Source organism: Tauraco erythrolophus, chromosome 16 (genome assembly GCF_009769465.1).
Source record: "Tauraco erythrolophus isolate bTauEry1 chromosome 16, bTauEry1.pri, whole genome shotgun sequence".
NCBI classification, from domain to species: Eukaryota; Metazoa; Chordata; class Aves; order Musophagiformes; family Musophagidae; genus Tauraco; species Tauraco erythrolophus.
In genome coordinates this window covers 16,695,027-16,720,394 of record NC_141480.1, presented here as the reverse complement: position 1 = coordinate 16,720,394, position 25,368 = coordinate 16,695,027, and the positions used below count along the sequence as shown (strand labels likewise).

Genomic DNA, 25,368 nt, shown 5'->3' with positions numbered 1-25,368 from the left:
TGGCAAGAAAATAACCAGGTGTGGTTAGATCAGGATTTTTGTTGTGTGGTGTTTTTTGTTGACTTTGATTTTTTTTTAAACTCTATTGGTTTAATTTAGGTTAACCTTCCCCATGTAAATAATCACAATTGGATTTCTGATAAATTACGAATTTCACAAATCTTATGTCTTTGTAAAGATGCAATTCAATTGTAACCAACACAGCAGCGAACATTATTGTACAAGTCCAACCACACATCTGGTCTGTGGAACAGAAGCTTTTCTGACCGTGTCATTTTCCTTATCCTGTTTGAAGTTTCCAGGAGAGAGGATGCTAGAAAGCTACTGTAGGTACTGTACATTCTTCTCTTCAGCAGACTGGATCAAGTGTCTTCTGAGAATTTTAGGTCAATTTGAATTTTAGAAAGCTGTACCGTTTTCCAGAAAGGGATAACTGGAGTCTGATTTTTTTGTTGTTTGTTTTTTTGTGCTAAGTTGAAACTTTCATTTCATTGGGGCAACAATCCATCCACGCTGTGAAATACTGTTTGATAAATTATTGTTGTTTAACTTGCATTGGACTATCAAAAAAATGGAAAGGGTTTCAGTTTAAGGCTGAAGTTTTCAAGTAACCATTAGCTGTGGCCAGTTTGAACTCCTGTCCAGGAGACCTTAAACTGACCTTGGTCTGTCTAGGAACGGGGGGAATGCCCTTCCTACCTGTCTTTCAGTTTTCCTGGAATGTGGACAAGCTCTTTCAGGAGCCCTTGAGTTTGCCAAATTGTCTGCCAGTCACTGCAAAGGGGACACAACATAGCACTGTGCAGCTCGCTCTGTTCCAGCAGCACTATGACAGATGAACCTGACGGTTGCTCTGCTTGCTCCCAAATGAGCAAATGCGCAGAGCCAGTCTGCAGTGGAACAGTGAGGCAAGTGGCCGAAGCCAGTGAGAGGTGGATAATAGGCACCAAGTTTGTTAACCAGTACTTTTTGTATCTAAGTAGTACACTTTCCTCTCTGCAATCATATTAAAACAAACATTCTGGGAGCCTTTTCATTACAGTTATATACCATGTGCTTCACAGTGCTCTATTTTTTGGAACAAGAAGGAATCATAAAATCTCTACTGTTTAAAGAGATTGTATAGCAAAATGATACAGGGTCATGAAATCTCATTTTTCGAATGTCTCGCAAGTATCAGTTTTCAATAAATCCTTTTCCTTGAGGAAATTTACTTTGCATAGTTACTAATCATGCAAGTGCTCAGGCATTTTCATCCTAAATCTTATGGTTGAGATCCTTGTGGCTTGCAATGGACTCCATTTTGATGTTGCTAGAAGTAGATATACTCCTGGGGTACATATATGGCTTTAAACTGAAAGAGGGGAGATTTAGATTAGATCTAAGGAAGAAATTCTTCACTCTGAGGGTGGTGAGGCACTGGAACAGGTTGTCCAGAGAAGCTGTGGGTGCCCCATCCCTGGAAGTGTTCAAGGCCAGGTTGGATGAGGCTTTGAGAAACCTGGTGTAGTGGAAGATGTCCCTGCCCATGTTAGGGGGGTTGGAACTAGGTGATCTTGAAGGTCCTTTCCAACTCAAACCATTCTGTGATTCTATGAGATATTGAAGTCAGAGATCTCTTGTATTCTTGTCCTATAAAACAAAGCAAAAAACTTACAGCCTTCTCCTCCTTCTAATGTCTGATCATTACAAAAAACTCAATTTTGTAGTTGGAAAAGACTAATAATCATATTGGTGCCTGGGGTTTGACATACTGACAGATAAAGTAACTTCAAAAGTGGTGAAAAATTACACTTCCAGATCCAGTCATCTAACCTGGGTTAAAATTGGAACTAGGTCTAATAGTTACAACTTCAACTGACCTTTGTTTAAAATAAAATCATAGAATCATCTTTCAGTTTAAAGCCATTTCACCTTGTCCTATCACTACATGCGCTTGCAAAAAGTCCCTCCCCAGCTTTCTTGTAGCCCCTTTAGGTACTGGATGGCTGCTGGAAGGTCTCCCAGAGTCTTGTCTTCTTCAGGCTGAACAAACCCAACTCTCTCAGTCTGTCTCCATAACAGAGGTGCTCCAGCCCTCTCATCATCTTTGTGGCCCTCCTTTGGACTCGCTCCAGCAGCTCCGTGTCCATCTTATGTTGGGGACCCCAGAGCTGAGCACAGCACTGCAGGGAGGGTCTCATGAGAGCAGAGCAGAGGGGCAGAATCCCCTCCCTCGACCTGCTGGCCACACTGCTTTAGATGCAGCTCAGGACAAAGTTGGCTTTCTGGGCGGCCAGCACACATTGCCGGCTCAAGTTGAGCTTCTCATCCACCTGCACTCCCAAGTCCTTCTCCTCCATGCTGCTCTCAATCCATTCTCTGCCCAGCCTGTCCTTGTGCTTGAGATTGCCCCGACCCATGTGCAGGACCTTGCCCTTGGCCTTGTTAAACTTCATGAGATTCTCACAGGCCCGCCTCTCCAGCCTGTCGAGGTCCCTCTGGATGGCATCCCTTCCCTCCAGCATGTCAACCACACCACTCATCTTGGAGTCATCCGCAGACTTGCTGCGGGTTCACTCGATCCCACTGTCCATATCGCCTACAAAGATGTAAATAGACTTGTATGAAGTTACAAGTCATGTGTGTACTTTCAGAAACTGCTATTATCAGTCTTCCCAAAATTCAACTGGTTAAATTTTGCTTTGAGTGTTTTTCCTTTTTAATCTACTTTTTATGCTGTTTCTTCTTGAATGAATAGTGAGATATTTGGTGCTCCCATAGCTCTTCTGATGAGGTTGTTTGGGAAATAACTCCGTGGCAAATTTGCCAAGTTTGAAGTGCGTGTGTTGATTTGTAATTGTAAATTGAATCCCAGTACTTAAGAGCTTAAAATAGGATCTACCAAATATTTATTGTATACTTTTGGAGCTTGTTAGAAGCTCAAAGAAAATCCAGTGAAGCATAAACCCATATAAAATATTTTTTTTTAAAAAGAATATAGAATTACTCAAAAGAATGTACATGAATTCCAATATTTTGTATTGTATACATTACATTGTTATATAAATAAGTATCACTGAACAGTGATGCAAACAGTATATAAATGCCAGAATAAAGAAATTCCAGTTTTCCATTTCCAAGTACTTTACAGCACAGCAGTCTCTCCTGCTCCCCACAGCAATCTTCCAAGCTTTAAGTGATAGACAAAATCTTCTTGTTCCATGGAGTTCTTTTTTCTCATGGAGAAGAGACAACAAGCAGTAAAAAAATAGACCTTCTGAGTAGATGTAAGGGGAAACATTTTCACAATGACAAGTCAAGCAGTGGATGAGCCTGCCCAGAGAAGTTATGCGTTCTCTGTCCTCAAAGATTTTAAAGACCAAACTGAACAAATCTCTATAAACAATCTGGTCTGACCTTATAGCTCACCTTGGTTTGGGCAGTCTAACAGGACAAAAAACCTCTCAAGGTTCCTGCCATTCTGAATTATCCTGTGGTCTGATGGAATCATTACTTCTCAGATAAAGCAAATATCTACATTAAATATATATAAATTGATCATGCTTTGAGTGGCATTCAGACCAGATGACCTCTGGAGGTCCAATGTAATCTATGTTGTTTCTGGGTTCTGCGATTCTATTTTTTTAGCAAAATGGCATATGAACTTTTCCCTTGATTAGTCAAAATATTTCTGGCTACAGCAGAGATACTATGCAACTCTTATCCTTCTAGTCTGGGACAGCATACTCTCTGTGCAGGCCTGTTTAATAGCTTTAGAATTGTTTTCAAGCACTTTGCCTCAAGCTTCTTTTCCTTCAGATTTCTGCATTTAGACTGCTATTGTGATATTACTAAACCCAATAACTGCTGTTAAAGTGAGGGAGCAGCATCTGCCAGACACAAAAATACAATTACAGTCAAGCACTAATGAAAGACTGCAACAGCATCTGCCCTTTCTGTGTCACTTCTGTAGCTTGTCTGCATGCGGCTTCCCGACACAACTGGTACTTTGGACGTCAGTGTGTAATTCATTAGCTCTTCTGACGCTAGTGCTCCAAGCTGGTCTCACCTGACAGAAACTCCCCTCGTTCTTATTACACAAGAAACTAACTCCCTGATAGTGCAGGAAGTTGAGAAAATGTGTTTATTCTGCTGCGCATCTGAATTATCATGTGGTTATCTAAAATCAGCTGTGACATTATCTGCAGACGTAAATTGGACGACACTGAATTTTGAATAACAGAGGTCCAGATGCTGTGACAACACGTGCTTATAATTCTTCAGGTAGTAACACAAGTACCGCAGAATTGTTTTATGGATGGTGTTCAACTGGAGTTGCAGTCTTTTGGGTCAGGAATGAAAGGAGACTTTTAAAATCTCTCCAAAACAGGACTGTCAGACTGTGTTCTGTGCTTCCTTCTTGACTCATTAAGAGCTTGTGACTTTTCCATTTTGATTTACATTGAATAAATTTGTCATCACCATCATCCAGTTTCCTGAACATGGAGAAACACTTGAAGCTGGTTCAAGGAAACATCATGATGATTTCACAGTTGTTATTATCAATTGAAGCACTGACAGACATTTCAGTGGTCAGTCATCACATTAGAAAATGTAAATTTTAATAGATCTCTAAATTTCTTGGCACAGTGAGAGGCAGTCAGACTGCTCCCTTACACTCCAGGCCAGTTTAAAATGTTTCTGGAACCTAATATAATTATTTTGCCAATAAGTAAGCAAGGGCACACACAATTCTGCCATTAGATGTTGCTTGTCATTGACTGCTGGGAGGACGGAGTACTTGACTAGATACTTCCATACTGGCACTTCAGCTGTTTTCCGATGGTAAGTTGTGTTAAATCAAAGATGACACTTGATTCTCTATAAATTTCAAGAGAAAATGCAGACAAAAAAATGCCAAAATTTTTTTTTACTTTTTATAACAGGTGTTTGTATATATCCTAAGGAATGCTTTCTGCCAAGAGTCCTTTGTTTGCTGCCCCATAGTGCCTTTGAATGTGGGTGAAGCCTTTGACTATTGATATTCTATAAAAATCATGTATATTCGATTTTTATTCTGCTGTTACCTGTGCAAATAACTTCAGTTCTCCTCTTCCATACAAGTCTCCTATGCATTTTTACATCTACCTTTTTCTGGTGAGTTCTCATTTTCCCCAGTGGAGTCTGGAATGTGGGATGTGCCAGCCAGTTCATGGGATGCCGAACATTTTCATTCTCATCATCTTGTCATCGCTGTCAAAACACAAAGCTAGTGAAAAAGAAAAAGAAGTTTTCCAGTGGCTCTGTGCAGCTTTTCTCCCTGATGCTTTCCTTTTGGCTCATGGATGTACTTAGGATATCCTAATTTCTGGTCCGTCCTGTAGCAACAGAAATCAACCTGCAGCCTTCAGCATGTGTTTAGGTTGCTAGGCTGCTGTTTCATTCTCTGAGTTATGCAGTTATTTGCTGATAGTTTGATTACTTGACTTCACTGAGCTGAAAATACAAACATTGCTAAGGGTAAAAGCCATATAAACATCCCCGTTTGCTCTTAAACAAATTTTTCGATCATTTTGGATTTGGAGTTCAGAATGTTATTTAAATGTTAATCACTTGAAACTGTGCTTGGGCATATAATTCAATTATGGGACCATCTTAATTATACAGATGGTGCTTATGAGCATCTGATACAATTACAGTGCCAATTCAGTACTTATTCGTTCAAAGGGCTTAGACGAAACACGTTATTATTTCAATGTGTGTGGACTAATTCACTTTTTCAGGAAATGGGTTCATGGAATTGTAATGCTGCTCTGCTCATTGCTTTCAATGGCGTGTAAACCGCAAGGTCTTTAACCATTCTGCACTCTGTGGTGGTCCTAGGCTTGCAAGAGATTTCTTCATGTTTTTAACATATCCAGAGGGATGAAAATGGAGACTTCAGTTAATAATCCATCATCCCTCTGCATAGCAGGCAGTTTTATTTCTACTTGAATTTTTAACCTCCTTTTGAATGCTGCACGGCATCTGGAGGCCATGTGTAAATCTCATCCAATCAAGCTGATAACAAAATAGGAAAATTAGTGGAATTTACTTTCACCATAAATCGATGCAAAATAAATATCATGTAATTCTCATTAAATAAGACTCAAATTTTAATATTGTCCCTTGTTTTAGTGTGAGTCCAATGAAAAGGAACCCTTAGTATGTTTTACAGCATGGTTCAGTGTTTAAGGAAGATCAGTGTTTCTGCTTCCTAGAATATGTTTTTCTCATCTGCCTTCGTGTTAGTTTAAAAAAAGAAAATAAATTTTATAACCACTTGTAACTCCGTGTGAGGCCAGTCTTATATAACTAATTAATAATTAGATGCCATTAGGGAGGCTGTGACAGTAAAGAAAGATTAAGCAAATAGGGAAATATCCATAGAGGGGATGTTTTAAAATAACCAAGAGTTTTGAAAAGAATATAAACCTTAATGCTTCTGGCCAAATGTCATCCTCTAGTTCACATTAAGTAGGAGGAAAATAATTTTTAGGGATGATTTATTCTACTTTCTCACAATTTTTCACTTTTCCCCAACCACCCTGCCCTTTTCTCACTGGTTCTTATCAGAAATAGGATGTTAATGTACTTCATGAGCCACCGAGTATGGCCACATCTGTATTACTGTTTAGCACACTATCTGTCCTCCTTAGATTTAGGTACTGCACGTATATTGTGTAGATGATATGCAGTATAGGTGGTGTCACCTCAGCAAAGCTGTGTAGTGCCTGAATTTCTGCTTCTAAACAGTCTGCACAAGCACTTTCCTTTTCCAAATTACTTTCTCTGGTGCTTAAAGGAGAGAGTGTGCCTGTATTTGTGGCTGCATAAAGGATCAATTTCTCTCATTTTTGGTATTTGGCCCTTACAGAAATGTCACCACGGACCTAGTCATTGAAAACTCATGCCAGGAAAACTTGTCACGTTGTAAATTCTGATTTTCAGCATTGTATTTATTCTTGTTTCGTTGAAAGTAATCAAGGACTAAATTCAAATCCCATGAATTGACTGCAGTTCTAGATCAGCTTTGCTTTGAGGGCTCATTAAGTGTGATCGATGATGGTCAGACTTCAAGCCCACTCTTTGCACAGCAGCGAATAGCATCTGCCCAACACAGCTCTGCTACGTGTGTACTTAAGCATCACAAAAAGACATGCTGGTTGTCCACATATACACATATAACTGCAGTTCTGTATTCTCTTATTACTGATATTATTTTTATTTTCACTTTATGTTTTGTTACAAGTACTACTTACAACATAAAATATTACTATAATATTAGAAAAAAAATAACGTTTAACAAAATTAGTCAAAGTACATACTTGCTTTCAGTTTTTTTCCTGTATAACTTAGGTACCAAGCCTCTGTCACGGAGCAACCAATCTCAGCTAATGTGCATTGCCTGAAACCAATATGGGACCAGTGCACAAGGACAGGGGTAGAAACCAAAGGATTTCTAATGCCAAAGTGCGTGTCGGGATATTGTTCGAAACTCAGTAGCTTCTAATGACTTGTCAACCTGTTCTTTATGGAAAAGATAATGTACAAGCTTGAAAGAGGAAGGCGTAATGCACAAGAACCAGGAGAGAATGAAGATTTCTTTGTCTTGGACATTTGAATAGATGTAAGAAGCAAGTAGTAAGAGATGACATTGGTGTTTGCTGTTGGAGCAAAATCTCTGAAGTTGAATGCATGGGAGGAATTTTTCCTGTAGCCTAATATGAAAATTACCCTGTTACTTCTGGAGTCAACAGGAGCAGGGATTAGGTGTCACATAATTATCAGTCACAGAAATAAAGGCTACAGAGCGGTCATACTAGTGCTGGTTATGATTTCATAAAATTATTTTAGCTATTAGTTCATGCAAAAATGTAACCTCATTTATCCATCATTGCCTTCTATGGGACTTTCTCTTACCTAATGTCAAACTTGTTTTTCCACGACATTTAAAGCAAATTCAGGTAAAGTGACACTGACTTTTCTGTTGGTTTGAAAGGTGAGGCTCTCTCCGACAGCCTCTCATTCCAAAGCACTGCATTTCAGTTCTCCTTGAGAAAAGGGCTGTACACAAGCATGCATCCATCTTTTACATATCACAATTACTGCAGCCATTTATTGCAGTAATGAGGCTCTGCCGAAACGATGGTAGCAGCAGAGCTGTAATGTGTATGCAAAGGCTTCAGCGATGCAAAGGCAGGGTCCTATGCAGAGGAAGCACCTTCTGAAGCAAAAGAAAAGCATCGTCGCAGCTAACAAGCAGGCATTTTTTCTCTGATAGGTTGCCCCATTGTCTGTAGTGGTGTACGTGCAGTTTGTTGAAAATGGAACCTCCCTGTGCTGTAAGAGGTGTGTTTAAGGTGGTGTATTTGCATACTGAGGAGTGGAGGATGTATTTCCCTTTTTGCGTATAAAGACGATTGTCTTCTGATTTAGTATTAGTGTGGTGCCTCATAGAGAGCCACAGCGTTGCAGTATTAAGCCTTTCAAACTCATTGGCAAAGTACTGAGAATTCTGTGACCAAGAGAACTGAGTTAATGGCATATACTGTTTGCAATGTACCGTTCTTCTCAGGCTGACAGTAGGCAAAAGATGACAATTTTGGATTTCGTAGGAAGAATAGGTAATTTCCTGTCTATTTTGCTTCTAAGAGTAAAATACCATGGTGCAAATCACAATGACAATTTAAGTGTTCTCGTGTTTGATTGTCTCAGAGGGAGATCCAGCTTGTTGGGATTGTATGCACTTGTTATAGGTGATGGGACTCTGAATAATCTAAGAGAATTTGCACAAGTGCTGTCCAAGATTTGCTGACTGAACTGATTAGTTCTGACTAGATCTAGATCTAGCTCTGTAGATGTGCAAAATATATATTTAAAAAAAAAAAAAAAAAGTAAATTGCCTTTGTGCTGCTTTTCCACAACTACACAGGAATCTGGAATGGAGTGGGTGCATAGAACTGTAGGACACTGGAGATTGGAAGGGACCTCAGGTGGTCACTAGTCAATGAGACTGGAGAATCCTTGCTCAAATCAAAGCCGCCTTGTTAGGTCAGAGCAGGTTGTTCATGGCTTTATTCAGTATCATGTTGAAAACTTCCAATGATGGAGACTGTGCAACTCCTCTGAGCAACCTGTTCCACTGCTTGACTATCCTTAGGTATGAAGTGAGCTTTCAGTAAGTTTTAGTTCCGACCCTACATTTCTCTCTTCTTGTGTCTGAGGAGAATCACATTTTCTTTCCTTCCATGATCAAATTAGTCCTGCACTGCTTATCAAAAGACGTCAAACTTCCAGAATTTCAGTTAGACTTAAGACAGCTGCTGGTAGAGAAAATGGGAAAAAAACATTCTTCTCATTGTGGACTTTGTGTATGAGTGTGCGCAAAAAAAGCAAGATGGGAAGATTTGCCATTTCTGTGTATATTAAGCTGAAGAATTTAAACATTTGTGTAGAAATTCGAACAAATGCGGGGGGAGAGGGGGAGGCTGGGCATACAAAAAAAAAAAAACAAAACTTGTATTTTAAGTTAACTAGCACTGTTATATGTCTGTATATTCCCCAGCTATGAAAGTACTAATGTTGACTGTTTTTTTCACCTTTTTAATGTAACAGGCAAGTGAGGACCTTTAAATGTGGATTGGCTTTGGTGACTTGGTTAATATTTTTTTAGATTTAACCACAAAGTTCAATCTATCTTTATTTGATTATTGCAAGATTAATGAATTATAAACCTTTCCTCTGTTTTCAGGCTTCTCAATGCCAATAAGATCAACTGCCTGAGGGTAAACACGTTCCAAGGTCTGCATAATCTCAAACTGCTATCTCTTTATGACAACAAACTGCAGACCATCAGCAAGGGGCTTTTTGCACCTCTCCGATCGATCCAGACTCTGTGAGTATGCAGGCGCTTCATAAATGACAGCTCTCTCTTTTTCCCCTAAAGATGTTGCCTGTCTGCAAAGGCTTTGCGCCTGACATTAAGACAATTTGGAAGAGACCCCAAGGTAGTAGCTCCTCCTTTTCTGACAGAAATAAAAGGAGCAAGAGTAAGAAGTATTGCAGAAATTCAGCACAGCCAGCCCATAGTGATGTAAACATTGTAAGTGTATTAAGCTCCTAGAGTAATTAATTCATAGTTTGTTAGGAAGGCCATACATAAATTTGACTCTGTACATTACGTGAACAGCAGATTCTGTTAAAGCCATTTCCTAGTACTTTTTAATGAGCTAGTGAGGTAGCATCTCTCCGTACTGGGTCTGAGTCCTGCTGTACAGTTCAGGACTTCTGAAACCATATTTCAGCTGACATTCCACTTAAGGGAAATGATACATTGCATTACTTGATCCATTAAGAAAAATCCACCAAACATTTTCTGAGTCTTTGAATTGGAGGCATTAGGAGAAGGAGGATCAGAAGAAAAACTGGAAACAAAAGTATAGAAAAGACTCAATATTTTACAGATGGTTTTATTCTAAAGCTGTAAGTAGTAAGATAATAAAGGAGCTCCTTCAGGGCTGGAGTTGGCAGCCTGATATAAATGAAAACCAAGGAAGAATCCAGTATTGTGTATTTGTGTTTATATATATATATTTGTCTGTGTACGTACGGATATAAGACTCTGTGTGTTTATGTTGTATGTAAGTATATGCGTTTCCAGTATTAAAATATATATGTGCATGTGTATATATACATTTCTTTTACTATAGTATGTGTGTATATATACATCTATAATGTGCACGTATATTCCATTATGTCTTTACATACATATATATTTTAATACTGGAAACGCATTGGCTGAATTAATTTTATAAATGCTTTAATCCATATAAAAATGAACTAATAGGGATGATTTCTAGCAGGAGGGGTACCTGCCACCTCCTCAGACCGCCACAAGCACAACCTTGATTTGCAACAGATACCTGGCCAGTATGTACTGCTGCAGATCATTAAGGCATTAGAATAATCACATACAACCCCCACCCCTGTCCTGCCCGCTCACATCTACCATGCTTTCTTCTGCTGCAACATGCTATATACGTACATAGATATATACATGTAAACAAGGGCAACAGAGGAAGTTCATTTACAGAGAGAGCATATAAGATTTGTCAAGTTAAACAACAGACAATAGCTTGGTATAAAAAAAAGGTATAAAAATTTCTCCTTGGTTTCCATGGGGTTTTATTGGCACTCCTGGTGGCTGTTACTTGGAATGAACTTGTTCCTTCAGACCGAGACACTTCCTCATTAAATGTTTTGATTCATTCTCCCATTTTTAGTACTCCAAGTAATTGCTATTTTCTGCCTCTTTTCTAGAGCTACAAAACAAGTCTCATCTCCTGTCTCTATATGCTTGTTTGTTCTCTGGACTTTTTGCACCAGAAATGGCTCTAGTACAACAGCAATCTTTAGTTTCCTCAGGCACTTTCTGCTACGTATGCTTTCGCTTGCCACTCCTTGACAGCCCTTGCCCTGTTGTATTTTCTACTTATTTTGTTAAGTGACAGTTCATAAATATGACTGCAAACATGAAAGAAAGGAAGTTTCTACAGGTAGAAAAAAACACATTAATGGCAATAGAGCAGAGTTCTTGTGAGACTATAACTTTACGTCTCTGTCCAAACCAAATTTAAACATCTGTCTTTTTTCAAACTGTCTTTGTAGTTATTGGAGATCCACGTCCTGCTCCCTTGGAAGATAGAGAGATTGGTACAGGTTAACTTAAGTGAGATCAGAGTCGGGCACTGAGGAAGACCTGACAAACTCTCCCGATCTAGTGCTCAACTTTGTCAAACAGAATGAATCATAACAGCAGCAGAGAAATGCTGTTTCTCTCTCAGATGCTCCAGCAGATTTCTATTAACAAAATCTAAATATCCAGTGAAAATCAAAGCTATAATACCTATTTCCAATTGTGTGGGAAATATGTTGTGCAAATTTTGGTCAGGGATAGAATCAAGTTCTACCTTGCATAAACACTTAAGTCTCAAAAGTAAAAATTTTTGGTCCAGGAAAATATACATGTCAGGGGAATACTATTATGCATGATGAGTATATGCAAATATCAATTTCACTCTTGAGAAAAGACCTCTGGATCACTTCTGGCTTTGCCCACAGACCTAAGGCACTTTACTAATTCTCATTTCGATCCCTAGAAAACTGAGCTTGCCAATAAAATGTATTTTAAACCAGGATACAAAAGGATCTTCAGGTCAGGTGCATCTAAAAAGATGCATTTCTCTCAAAAGGCAGCATATCAAGCTCTCAGGAGAAAACACTGGACTTAGTAGACAGGAGGTCTGTGTCCTTTAAAGAAGGCTTTGCTATCTTAATTTTTGTTTCCTCTGTGAAAGGACTTGCAGCAGGCTTAATGAGCTACGAAATATGATAGCTCACAGAATTCTCCCGTTCATGTGCAGCTCTGTGTGGTTTCCGCCAGGCCTGCGTTTTTGGAAGCTTATTCAATTACTCTACTCTTCAGGTTTGTGTTTGTGAAAAACAGTGATGGAGTACAGTGTCACAGGTCACTCCTGATTAAACATCCCATCCTTCTCGCAGACATTTAGCTCAGAATCCATTTGTGTGCGACTGCCATTTGAAGTGGCTGGCTGATTACCTGCAGGATAATCCGATAGAAACCAGCGGCGCTCGATGCAGCAATCCACGTCGCCTTGCCAACAAACGAATCAGCCAGATCAAGAGCAAGAAGTTCCGCTGCTCAGGTAATTCATTTATCCAGGCTGTACTGCACTTTCAATTCAGAAATAAGCAGGTCCAGAGAGCCTACTAATCGAATCTGCAGGACAGTGTTTGCTATAATGGATATTATGGACCATCTTTTAAAATTAAATTTGGAAAATTCAGTTAGTTCTCCAGAAAGCCAATTACCTTATGGGTTTAAAAAAAACAAAAAAACAAACAAAAAAAAAAAACACAAAAAAAAAAGGGGGGCAGTCTATAGCTGTCTTCTGTGTGTCTCTGAAAAACAAAGAAAAGATAAAAGAGAAAACCTTAAGACATTTAATTGTAAAGAATTACTAGATTGTAAAATGTCTAAAGAAAACAAGGAAGATCTGTATGAATCTATGTGGCAAATGTCATGTTTTGAAGGAGTGGAAGGTGGATGAATCATCATGTGTATTTAAAGAGAAATCTTATTGACCTTTATGGGAGCTGAGCTCAAGTGAGTTCTCAGACCTAAAGGCTGAGAAGAGTAGGAGTGAGATTTTTCTACAACTGGCAATGGGCATTTCTGACCTAGATGTGAGTGAAGCTGGGGGTGGGGGGATGGCATCAAGTCACATACTTTCATAGATTTTTTTTTTTTTATATCCACAAGTAACATACACTAATTCAAGTAAAACTGCCATTGAAGTCAGTAAAATTTCTGGGTTTAGTAAGTTTTGAATCAAAACTTGCATCACAGTTTAGGCAAAGATTTTGTGTTGTGAGCTAGATGGAAAAAATATTTCCACCTGAAAATAATCCCTGAAGTAAGAAACACCTTTTTCTCAATTCTATCCCTTCTTTACTTATGGTTCAGCTATCAGAAAAAGGACGTTTATTGCCTTATACAGCACAACTAAGCAGACTGCTTCTTCATGTGTTTTTTCTATTGGTTCTATGTATTTTAGATTACTGAATTTTTCTATACTGTAAAGACAATCAGGTTTCAGTGAGCAAATCTATTAGTGTGTACTGAGAAAAAAATGGCTGTTATGGATGGACTACCTTAGTGTTTTCTATAAAAATTACTATAATTTTTTTCTTTTTCCTTTGAAAAAAAAAAAAAAAAACACCCACCAAAACAAACAACGACCATGATTAATTGTGTTCCTGGTGGTAAAAGATTAATGACTCTAGATGGGGATGCAGCATGAAACTGAATGGCAGCAGCCCAAAATAAGCCGTGGTGCTTTGTGTATCTCTGCGAGCAGTATGCTGAGCTAAACCTTCGCTTTATGGGGAAAATAAAATAAAGATAACTTCATTTGCAGTCAGGTTTTCTTGGGCTTGCTTGTTAAAGCCTTAAATCACTGTGAGTCAAGGCACAAAATTTATAACCAGAACTGAAATTATGACATACTTTTATCTAGGTTTTTGGATTGTGTCCATCATAGTAACAAGATAATTAGTCAGTAATATTCATATTTAAAGAAACCGGAAATGAAAATGCATAAATATAATTCAGAAAGGAAAGTAGACTACAGAAACAGATCAGTATAAATCTGTACCCAATTTGCCATTGTTATTTTCTTCTGCTTTTATTAATAGACTAGAGAAATCAGTGTTATGTATGTGCGTGCATGTCTTGAGCAATGGTACAGGCTATTGGATAAGGCAAACACCATCTGATATCATTTATGAAAGGTCATAGCTAAGAAGAGCAACAATGCAGAACACGGTACCTGGTGATATTGAGAGTAATATTTTGTGTGAGTTCTTATCTTGGGGGTCCTTTCCTTGAGGCATTAGGCTGTTTTTTCCTTGGTCTCCGGTTCTATGAGTATATCAAAACCACATGGCAAAAGCATAAACCTGACTTATGAAGGAGGAGAGCTGGGATTGCACACCTTCAGAACAAAGATTTCAGCTGGATGAAAGCTAATTCTATTCAAAAGCTCAATAGAAAAGATATCCTTGCCTGTAGAGTTTCCAGATGGTGATGAGATACACTGAACTTGACTCACCGTGTGCTTGCATATGACAGGGGGAACGTCTAATGGTTTAGAAGAATCTTAGTTTGTAAATCAATCAGAGAACAGACATCCTTGGCACCTGTTCTGCTCAAGTTGTCCCTTTGAATCATGGCTGCTTCAGACTTGGCATTTAGCAGAATTTTCCATGTTTTCATTTTGAGGAATACGTTTCATCCCAGGCTTTAACTCAGCATGTCTCTGTGCAGAAAAGTCCATGAGGTATGAATCTTCATAATTCAAAGTCAGACAATTGAGCAGTGCTTTGTGTTATCCAGGGATGAGCCTGCACAATCCCGCTGGGATGGCAGTGCTTAGTGACTTGTCGGTGTCCTTGCTGGCTGTGGGATTCTCCCTGTCTAGTTTTTACATCTTTTGCTCAATGTATGAGAAAAGAATTTTTATTTTAAGTTGTTTTGTAAATATGCATCTCTTTGCTCAAAAGGTTCTTGTTTCAAGATCCTGATATTTTTATGTAGTTTAATGCATTTAGTATATGTCAATGGTCAGAAAGATGGCTTTGTGAAGGAAAACCCAGTGAATATGAAGGGTTGTTTAAGGAAGCAATGTGAAGGATTTTATCCTGACCTGGTTTTTGACCCTTGAGAAGTGATGAGGATGTACAGAAATTGTGAGCTCTGTGAGAGTAGAGGTACTTAACCAGTTTTAGGGTCACACCTGTTAGTAGTTAAACTTAGGTAAGCTTAGTGTTTTGACCTCAGAGAAAGAACCAGTTCTGAAGTCATAAAATTCTGAGAGTGTCCTGAAGGACTCTGTGTGTTTTCCACATTCATTTGGATTCTACAAAGTATCGTAAAGGTGATTGTCAGGAAGGACCTGGCATGAGAAAAAATGTGATCATTCAGTATATTAAGAGAAGAAAGGGAAGTGCTCTTTGTACAAGCATAGGAGAGAGGAGCAGTTGGCAGGAATGGGGAAGAAAAGCTGAGATGTTTGAAGTTTTATCGTTTTGAAATGGTAGAGGAACATCAAGATGGTAACGTCAAGAGGACACACTCAGGGATGCAGATGGGCTCAATAGACCTGTTTTTGATTAGTTAAATGAAACTGTGAGAACAAAACTGCAGCATATTAAAAATAATAAAAGAAATTCTAGAAAACTTTGTTTTGCATATTACTTTCTTCAGTTCTTATTCCATCTCCTTGCCATCCTTTTAGATAGTATTTAGCAAGAAGAGCTTGCCTTCTTTTTTTAATTCATCATCAAGGCACTTTTCCCAGATGGTATTTCCTCCCTGAACCAAATGACTCAAGCTTTTGATGATAATGACGGAGCAACATCTGCAAAGATTATGAGTGGCCATAGGAAGGAGTTCCTGTGCAACAGGTAGATAATGTCCATAATTCTTTCTAAAAAAGAGAATTGGAAGCATTATAGCATGAAATGAAGGAACAGCAGGGAAAGGGGCATGTTTTTGCCCAGGGCTGTGAGACAGGCAAAGCTGTTGAATATACTATCAAATATGCTTAAGCCTCAGATTGCAATAGATGCTATTTCCTGTGTTTTTCTGCTTTCCATTTAATGTGATGCACCAAAATAAAAATAAACCTCCTCCTTGCTCAACTCACTCCCCACAGTTATAGAAGCTGAGACTAAAAAAGGTTTTTCTTGAAAAAGAAATTGGAGGAACAGACTGTGACTAATTCTCTCTTCTCTTTTAAAAAAGGGAAATAGTAATTTTCAGTGGCAACAATAAAATTCTGATGATCATTTTCTTTCTGACTGCATCTGCCCACTATGACCACCTAAGGATCCAATGGTACTTGCCAGCCTTAGGTCACTGGAGGGTCCTGTTCTTAGTAGGAATAGTGAGGAAAAAAGAACAACAAAAATCTGCCCAGTAGCATTTGATTAAGTTCACTACACAGCAGTTTTGTTTTCTAAAGCAGCTCTGGGCTTTAGGAGGAAGGAAGATGAATCTATGAGCAGATTGTGTTGTCTCTGTGGTGGCTTATTGTCACTTCAGAAGTTGGCAGGATCCTTGATTGCTGTGTGACACCGGGTATGAAATAGCTTTTGCAGAGATGCCCTTGTATTCAGCTGTATATCTTTTTTTCCCTGTGATATGTTTGTGTTTTTCAGTATATTGTATATTTCAAAAACAATGAAAATTACACCTGCCATGCCTACACAAACCATTTCTGATAATGATCAAAGCATATGTAGATCTGTGAGCATCACACCATGAAAGCTTTTTATCTTCAAATTCTTAGAAATGAGAATCTTATTTGTAAGATTCCTACTTGAGATACTGTGAAGTACACCTATCTTCCTGCTTCCTCTTGCATTGGGGCATACATCATATCTAACTGACTTTAGTTGCTTCAGTTCCAGATAGTGCTGTACAAATAAAAAACACAGGGAATAACAGAAGGAGGACAATGAACTATCTGCCAGCACAATTCTCTCTGATTTGGACACTGCCTCTTGGTAACCCAACCCAAATCAAAGTCATCCTCTGTGGTACCTATGGATCCAGAGCTTGCATGTTTAGGACGAGTTTCATATCTCTTGTTCTATCCCCTGTTATTAGACTGCAAGGTAGTTGCTGTTTGTTCACTCATAATTTTCAAAGGCATTTGATGAAACCTCTTCTTACTAGTTGCGTTTTTCCTCCCAATTCTTTACGTCTTTTCCAGCCTCTGTCTTCATACATATTCACCTTTCTTGGGTTACCTGTCTACTTCGGAACAGAGTTCCTGTTACTTGTGATCACCTGAAATTTCCTTCTCTCTTTTCTGCGTTGTTTCAGCTTTAGAAGCAAGAACTGTGACAGATGGAGTGTTCCCAGTCAGGAGAACACAGGCTTCACATCAGGGCTTTTTGTCCAGTCCCCATGGCAGTTCACACATTTCCTGTCCCTTGGCTTCCCCAGGTTATCCCCTTCTCTGCTCTTAGTGACATGTAAACTCTATTTAAGCACTTTGAGCTTTCAAAATGAAAGGTGCAATATGTTGTTACTCCTCAACCAGTGTTTAAATGTCATGAAAGGCAAGTGAATTTAATCCAGATCTTGCATAGTTTCTCTGATTGAAACACTCTCAGTTGTTCCTGTAGTTTGCCAGTCACTCTGGTGCCGACTTTGCAAAGTCCTTTCATTTTTAGTAAGCAAATAGTCATTTACAGACTATGTATTCATATTCCTTTTTTGATGAAAAGCACTGATATCCACCTGCTCTTGCCTACCTTGTTACGGGGCTGTGGTGGCATGTGCTGGAGGATTTACAATTATGCCTGCCCTTACCGTTCTGGTTTCCAGCAGCTCCTGCCTGAGCAGGCACCAAGCCCTGACAGCTTGTGGGTTTCTCCATGCCGGAGGTGACAGTGGTGGGGATTGGCAGTCCTGCACAGGATGCTCTAGGCCTGGTCACGTTTGTGAGAAATCTTGTCTGAAGCCAAGAGAACTTGTGCTCAGCGGGGCTTTTGCTTGAGTGGAGTGAGGGAAAGGAATATGAAACATTGCCTATGATCTGGACAACTGGAAAATTAACTGCATTCAGGTTTCTTTCTGTGGTGGGGTTTTTTTTGTGTTTTGATTTGGTTTTGTTCCGTTAAATGCTGTGTGTTCTACATTTTTTTTTTCCCTCACTGAAAGACACAGACTCAGCACAAGTCCCTTCAGAAACTCTCTAAATGTAGCAAAACTGAGGGTATGTTTTTGTTGTGCATAAGAATAACTCTTTCTGAATGGAAGGTTGTTTAACAGCAACAAATCACCTGCAGATTAAATCCTAGTATGAATTCATAATTATGAACCTGAAGTCTTCACCATACACTGCAGCAGAGTATATCTGAGCTTTGGTTTGCACGAAATTTTTCTGAAGTTGAAGTCATGAGAGAACACAACACCCCTATGACCAATAGTAATGGAGCTAAATTCCCTTGTACTGTAGAAATGTTCCTGTTGAAAAAGTAATTTGACTGTGCTGTGCACTGACTATAGCTCTCCCTTTTCTGTAAATCTTTGATAGCAATTCAGATCGTTATGTTAATATTTATTTCAGTTACTCTAATCCTTCACTAGCTGGTGATGAACACTATGGTGAAGATTTCCTGCACTGCAGTAGGGGGAAAGTTGGCAGAAGGGAAGACATTTTATTCAAGGAAGCATAAGCTTAACATAGAGCTGGTGGGTCTGCTTGGCAGAGTGTGGTTCTTAGTAAGAAAGTAAATTGACATGTCCCAGTTAAAAAGTTTATTTTAAGACTGTACTTCATTTTATTTTTAAGTTGAAGTAGTCTTCAAAAAACCTAAACATCTGAACTGCTTTGTTACCAGCCTTATTTGCAATTATAGTAAAGAGGCAATGAAAAGAGGGTGAATGAATGTTGAATCACAGATGTATCCATATCACTTAGGCATCCAAATAACATAGTTGCCCTAGATTCCTCATGTAGGCAGAGTACAGAGCAATATAGATTCCTCACTAGAGGTCTGAGTTGTCCTCTGGAGGTATCTTCATTAGCTACAGCAAAAAGCTGAGCTATTACTCTGGTACCTCAGATACCTCAAAACCTAAGGTGGGACAAAGTTTGTCCTCTTCTCTCACGTTGCCATTGTGTGTGTTGAGATTAAGCTGAGCGACACCAGAAACGCAAAGTTGGCACTTTTTTGTGTGTATAGCGGTCACTTCAATCAGATAAGGAAAATGATTGGAGAGGCACTGGTATGAAGAGAGCTAGTCAGCTAAATCCAGTGCAAGAATGTTTGAGCTTGCAATTAGACAATAAATTAGTCTCCTGAGGTGTTACAGCTTGATGGGACAGTTAAAAATAGGGTCCTATATATGTGTTCTTAGCAAAGAATTTGTGGATTCAGTGACTGATAAGCAAAAAGACCTCAGATTACTGGAGGTGAATTAGCACTAAAAGGAAACCATACAATGCTGCATGGATGTAGAGTGTAGCTGAAGGGTGGGAGTTTTCGTGAAAACTAGCAAATATCTGGAGAGATGATCATTCCTTTTTCAACCTTTTTTTTTTGTTAAATGTTTATGCAGAATGGTCTTATGTAAAGGCGTATGGAATTTTATTTTTAAAATGTAATTTGCAAAATAGTGTGCTTCCCTGTTTTTTTCTCTTCTATTTGTGGAAAAAAAAAAAAAAAAAAGCAGGCGGCTATGTTCCTGCACATTTTTTGCAATATTCTGCAACAAGCAGAAAGGCCAGAATGTGCCTGTGGAGTATTCTGCCTCTCATGTATTCTGGGGACATAAATTAGGGTTTTGGCAGACTTTTCTTTGTGTGCTGGTACCTCTCGTTCATTGTAGTTGATGATTAGCTTAGGCAGTTATTGTAAGTGATGTTTAATTAGTGCAGCAGAGGACTAGAGACTTGTTCAAAATATTCTCATGGGGTTTCTCAGGAAACATTTGCAGGGCTCTGACTGCATTTGTTTCCAGTAGGACTGAAAGAGTTCATTGACACTGAAATTACTGAGTTTATTACAGATATTCCACTTAATACTGAAGATCAGTATATGATATAAAAGTCTCTGGAAGATATGAACTGTTACTTCTCATTGCTTAACAGAGTACTGTGGATAAATTTACTTGAAGAGCCCATGCCAGAATTGCTGCGTTATTAAACCAGTGTTGGAATAAGGATATGGAACTCTGCATCGTTCTTCGCTAGAGCCATACAAAATTATATGCAGTAATGCTAGTTATAGGTATAATTTCTGGATAAATGACATGTGGATTCCAGGGTTATGCATATTTTGAATGAATCATGGAAGAAAATTAATGCCTTTGTGCCATGATGCATGAGTCACAAAAGAAAATTACTAATCTTTGTATCAGTTAGGGCTCTGGATAGTTTGACACCTTGTGGAGATTGAAGGTTTATTGTGTTAGGTTCCCCTAAAAAGCTGCTTTGGCTTCTTTCTTAGATTGTAAAGATAGACAGTAAATCAAATGCCTTACTTTCATTGCTGTACTCAAACCCACGGTGTGAGGTGACTAAGTTAACGCCGTACTTATTTTCTAGTGTTCCCAAGTAATTGTGTGTTGACTTACTGCATAATAATGCTGGTTTATAGCAGAATGGTGAAGCAGAGCCCCTTGCTGTATTATGTCATCTCTGTTCAAGTACTTGCATTGTTCTCCATGTAGCCATTGAATAATCTGCTCGATGCTGACTTTGTTCTTTGGGCAATGCAAACCCCTTACTAAGGAAAGTAATATTTTTTTTAGAAGCACAAGTGTTGACCTTCCCTGAAGTCCAGCAAAATGTTCTGACCAGTTCCTCTCGTTCATGAAACCTGCAAGAACGTCTGAGATGAGACTTTCAAAAGCACTCTCCACTGGCATACCTCTGCTGACATTATAGTCAGTGGGAGTTGTATTTCAGTGGGAGCAGTCAAGACAAAACTGAATGCCCTGCTTTATACGTCAAAGTTGCAGGAATGAGTTACAAGAAATAAAGCGCTTTGAAATAATCCAGGATGTCAGAAAGAGAGAATGCCTCCATCAGCAAATAATGTACAAACCCCAACAAATGTTATGCCAAGAGACAGAATAACAAAATACTCCTGTTTGCCTTAATATGTCTGTAGTAGCATGTGTGCTACTTTGTCGTAAAATGCAGTTAAAAAAATGAAAGGGGTGGTAATTACAGATTATCAGTGTAAGTGCCACCAGCATGAAAGGCCACTGGGAGCTGAAATCAGCCTCAAAGGCAGCTTGGGGAGCAGTTAATGCCAGAGCTTGGCCATCAGCTCGGAATCTACTATGATTAATATGAGCTGTGGTATTTCTAAGATTGCGTTTAAATAAATGGAGCAAAGCTAAATGGCATTTCTACTGAAAGGAGACACCAGGAGAAGAGTAAGTCACTAATAAAGAGCAGTATAGATTGGGCATTCAATATGTGGTGGAAGGTGCACATCCTTCCTGGAAGGAGCTGTTTGCAGTGCTTTGGTAGTATTTTCTGTCATATTAGTTCTGTCTGAATTCGCCTGGGCTCTGTTCTTGTACACTAACCACGATTGTGCTCCAGGGTGTTCCTGCAGTTGTAGCATAAAGGATGACCTCTTGTATCCAGCACCTTTTTGCATGGGTGGAGTGGAGAGCAGCTCTCCGTGAACCTTCAGCTTGTGCTTCTCCATGCTGCTTCCTCTCAACGCTCTTCTCTCTTTGGCGCTGCCTAACTCTGACTCTGGCTGTTCATGGGGTTTTCCTTTGTGCTTGATCTAACCATGTGGTAGAACAATACAAATTGAACATGGTTCTGTCAAGCACCATGGAAGGCTGCATACTCCCTGCCGCATGGCATGCTGGGATACTTCTGCTGTTTTCAGAAGCATCAAAAGGTGAGAGATTCCCCTTTTCTCAAAGGAAAAAATGAAAAAGGTGAAGTGTTGCTTAACCAGACTCCCGGGCACTGCAGGGGGGAGCCCTAGTGATGTTTGTGACAGACTTTCCAGAGGGCTTGCATGCAGAATAACCATTTCTAAGTAATTAATCTGTTTAACTGCTCTTAGAATGAAGAATTTAGGCATCCTGTTGATTAATATGATCCAAGGGTGATTCCAGCCATACCTACAGAGATGAAAAATCATTTTTATCTTCTTACCTTATAAACAATGTAAGCTACATCTCTCTATTTGAACTGTCCATTGGGTCCTTCTCCTTGAGGTACACTTTGGATGCCGTTTCTGTAACAATATGCCTGCTACTTAGTGTAACTTTGGGCCTGATCTGAGCAATCTTAATATGCTGGCATCTCATTATGAAGAAGTATAATGCCAAAGAACTTCAAAAGACTCTGCAGAGCATTATCTTTTATCTCTTGAAATGACATGGGTAACATGACCTGTATGAAAACAATATTATCCAGTAGTTACATAGCACAAAGCTGAGTCAGCATACCCAAATGGGCCATTTTAGCTTTGACAGCTTAGATAAGATCTTTAACGTACTTCTGCCTAACTTGCCCTCTATGTAAAGATAATTACAGCTGTTCATAAAGGACTTTGAGAACCTCATACAGAAGTTTTCTTATGCGGAAACACTGCCTTATCTTTCAAATTTGTTGCATATCTGTGTGGAGCCATCAGAAGGAGGACATTGGAGATTCTTAGATTTTCTCTGTAATTACTGTTAAGAATTCATGCTACTGATGCGAAATTATGGCAAACAATGTACTTCCTTTTTTTCCTGAAAACCTATGAGAATTGTGATCTAGTGGTTACATGAAGAAGTGAGTGTCAGGATTTCTGCTTTTTATCCAGATAAAAAGTCATCTCTGTGATCATATTTTTGGTGCCAAATTTGAGGCAGCTGAATCCATCTTTTCTAGAGGGAGTATATCAGGTCAGTATCCAAACCCCTGTTGAGACAGCTTGTTTTTTTCCAGAACAGATCATCCAGCACTCCTTTTAAGGCCCTTGGGCAAAGCTAAGTTTTAAAAGCCGAAATCAGGTGTGCTAAACAATGCTTAATAAGAAGAATAGGACAAAAAATATTTGTCTCTGTTGCTTAATTTCTCCATGTGGATATTAGAAAGGTACTTAAAATTTTCGAGTACTTGGAAATGTGGTGTTTCTTTATCTCAATACTGCTGTTTTGTAGAATGGCATATATGTTTGTTTTATGATACTGAGGAATTGCAATGCCCTGGTATCTGATAGTGGTGTCACATAGGTTGTGAAATGAAAGTGTTATCAGAGTAACTAGCAATTCAGATAAACACAGTTGCCTTTAGTTAAACATAGGCCTTGCTGTTGCCTTGGCTTCTCATTTTACACCAAATTTAATTCTTTTTCAGTTTGGAAATTAGTAGAAACTCCCAGGTCGTGTTTTACATTCAGCCAAGCTTCACAGAGTTCTCAGCTACAGTGCACACGTGCTTCCAGGTATAAAAAATGACCAAATGGTTGGTCTGGAATAGTAAAATGAAGCCAAGTATTTCTTCGGTGCCTGTCCTGCATCTCTTTTCCATGGCTATCCACAGATGATTTTATAGTGTGCAAGAAGTATCGCATGCATGTGGTGGTTAATTGTACTTCCTGAATCCCGTCATGTTCACTCCGAGCCCTGCACTAGTACACTGATGAAGTCCTGTGTGTAGAAACGAATATATGCACTTAAATAGCTCTGCAAGCAGATGGCTGAATTTCACATTAGTATCCCAGATGGGAATATCTTAATAGGGCAGCCACCTGTCCAAGTGATCTCAAGGCTCAGGTCAAATAGTAAATTTTATCTAGTCTTTGGCAGGTGATTCCTGCTGTCCTCACAGTCTAACAGAAGACTGAGTACTTGCTAGGCATATATGTGCTATTGGTTACTTTTGACTCAGTGCTTAGCTGGGCAACTCTTATTTAAACTCATTTAGAAGAAAAAAAAAAGAGAGAGAGAGAAAGAAAGAAAAGTACAAAGGTGATGTTTACTCCCTTCCACTCCCACTGAGCTGAGAAGGCTTTCTCCTGTTGCAAGCATGGAGGCAGTGGACTGATGCCCAGGCAAGATCGGCTTCTTATAGCTGATGCAATGTGGAAAGTTGTATGTCATCAAGAGAGTGATACTACTAAGTCAAGATGTGGTAAATGTTCTTTATTTACTTTGCCAGAAAGCTTGAGAGAAAACCAAAAACTGATTTTCAGCCTCTTATGTTATATACCTTTTTTTTTTCTCCTTCATAAAGCATTCCACTTGCTTTCCCATCCTTTTTTCCCCATAGGAAAATGAATCTTGTATCCATCAGTAGACTAAAAATTATACTTAATAAATTTTTACCCTGTGTAACTTCATGACTTTGTGATTATTCTTTCAAAGACTTTTACAATGAAAATTAGAAGTGCTTCTTCAAGGGTTAATTTGGGGATTTCCAAGATGCTTTCTGATCACTGAAAAATTTTGGTGGATTTTTCAAGGTGTACTGTAATTGTAGCAGTTTTAATGAACTCTGGTCCTGAGAACTGTTCATCTTTGGCATTATTTCCAAGGAATCATAAACAACCAAATGTACTGTCTCATAGACTTAAGAAGGAATAACTGTATGTTCTTATAATCAAGCCATAATACGCTCATCGCTTGACATTTTAGCCTGACTATCAAGCCTGGAATTTTTAGGACTGGAAATCAGATGGGGTTTTTTGAAAGCATAAGAGTTTAAATGATGGTGGTGTGGGGAAAGGCTTGTATTTTTATAATTCTTTAAAATGCCAAGTGGTCCTAATATTTTAAGTGCTGTGCTGTCAAACTAAAAAACAGTAGCAAAATCTCGCTTTAAATGTATAATTTACAATAAGCATGATAACATGCAAAGTATTTAGCACAACCCAAGTGGTAATGTACAAAGCTGTGTGTGATGTGTCTCATAATCTAGTTGGCAATTACAAAACTAATCTGAAGTGTGTCTGTGGAATCAAAACGTTAGATTGCCTGCAGAATTGCTTGCTTTCACTGCATCACCCTGTGGAGGTAATGTGAAACATAATACGTAATCATGGGTTTAGGTGACTTCTTTTTTCTTATAGAAAATAGTATGTGGTCATGAAATGAGCCCTAATGTATTTATCAGTCTGGGAAGAGGAAGCACATGATTAATGTCATCAAGTCTCTGAAAACAAATTTCAGCTCAGATTTAAGTTTTTATTGTTGTTTTCAGGTTCTTAAAA

General features: G+C 38.8%; 1 protein-coding gene across 1 annotated transcript in view; it reads left to right on the top strand.

The window, feature by feature from the left end:
- Positions 1 to 25,368, top strand: part of SLIT3 (slit guidance ligand 3) — a 526,008-nt gene that overhangs the window by 375,587 nt on the left and 125,053 nt on the right. The window contains exons 13-14 of the mRNA XM_086621882.1: positions 9,776 to 9,919; positions 12,586 to 12,749. Of these exons, the coding sequence (XP_086478008.1) occupies positions 9,776 to 9,919; positions 12,586 to 12,749 (308 nt within the window). The remainder of the gene's footprint in view (positions 1 to 9,775; positions 9,920 to 12,585; positions 12,750 to 25,368) is intronic.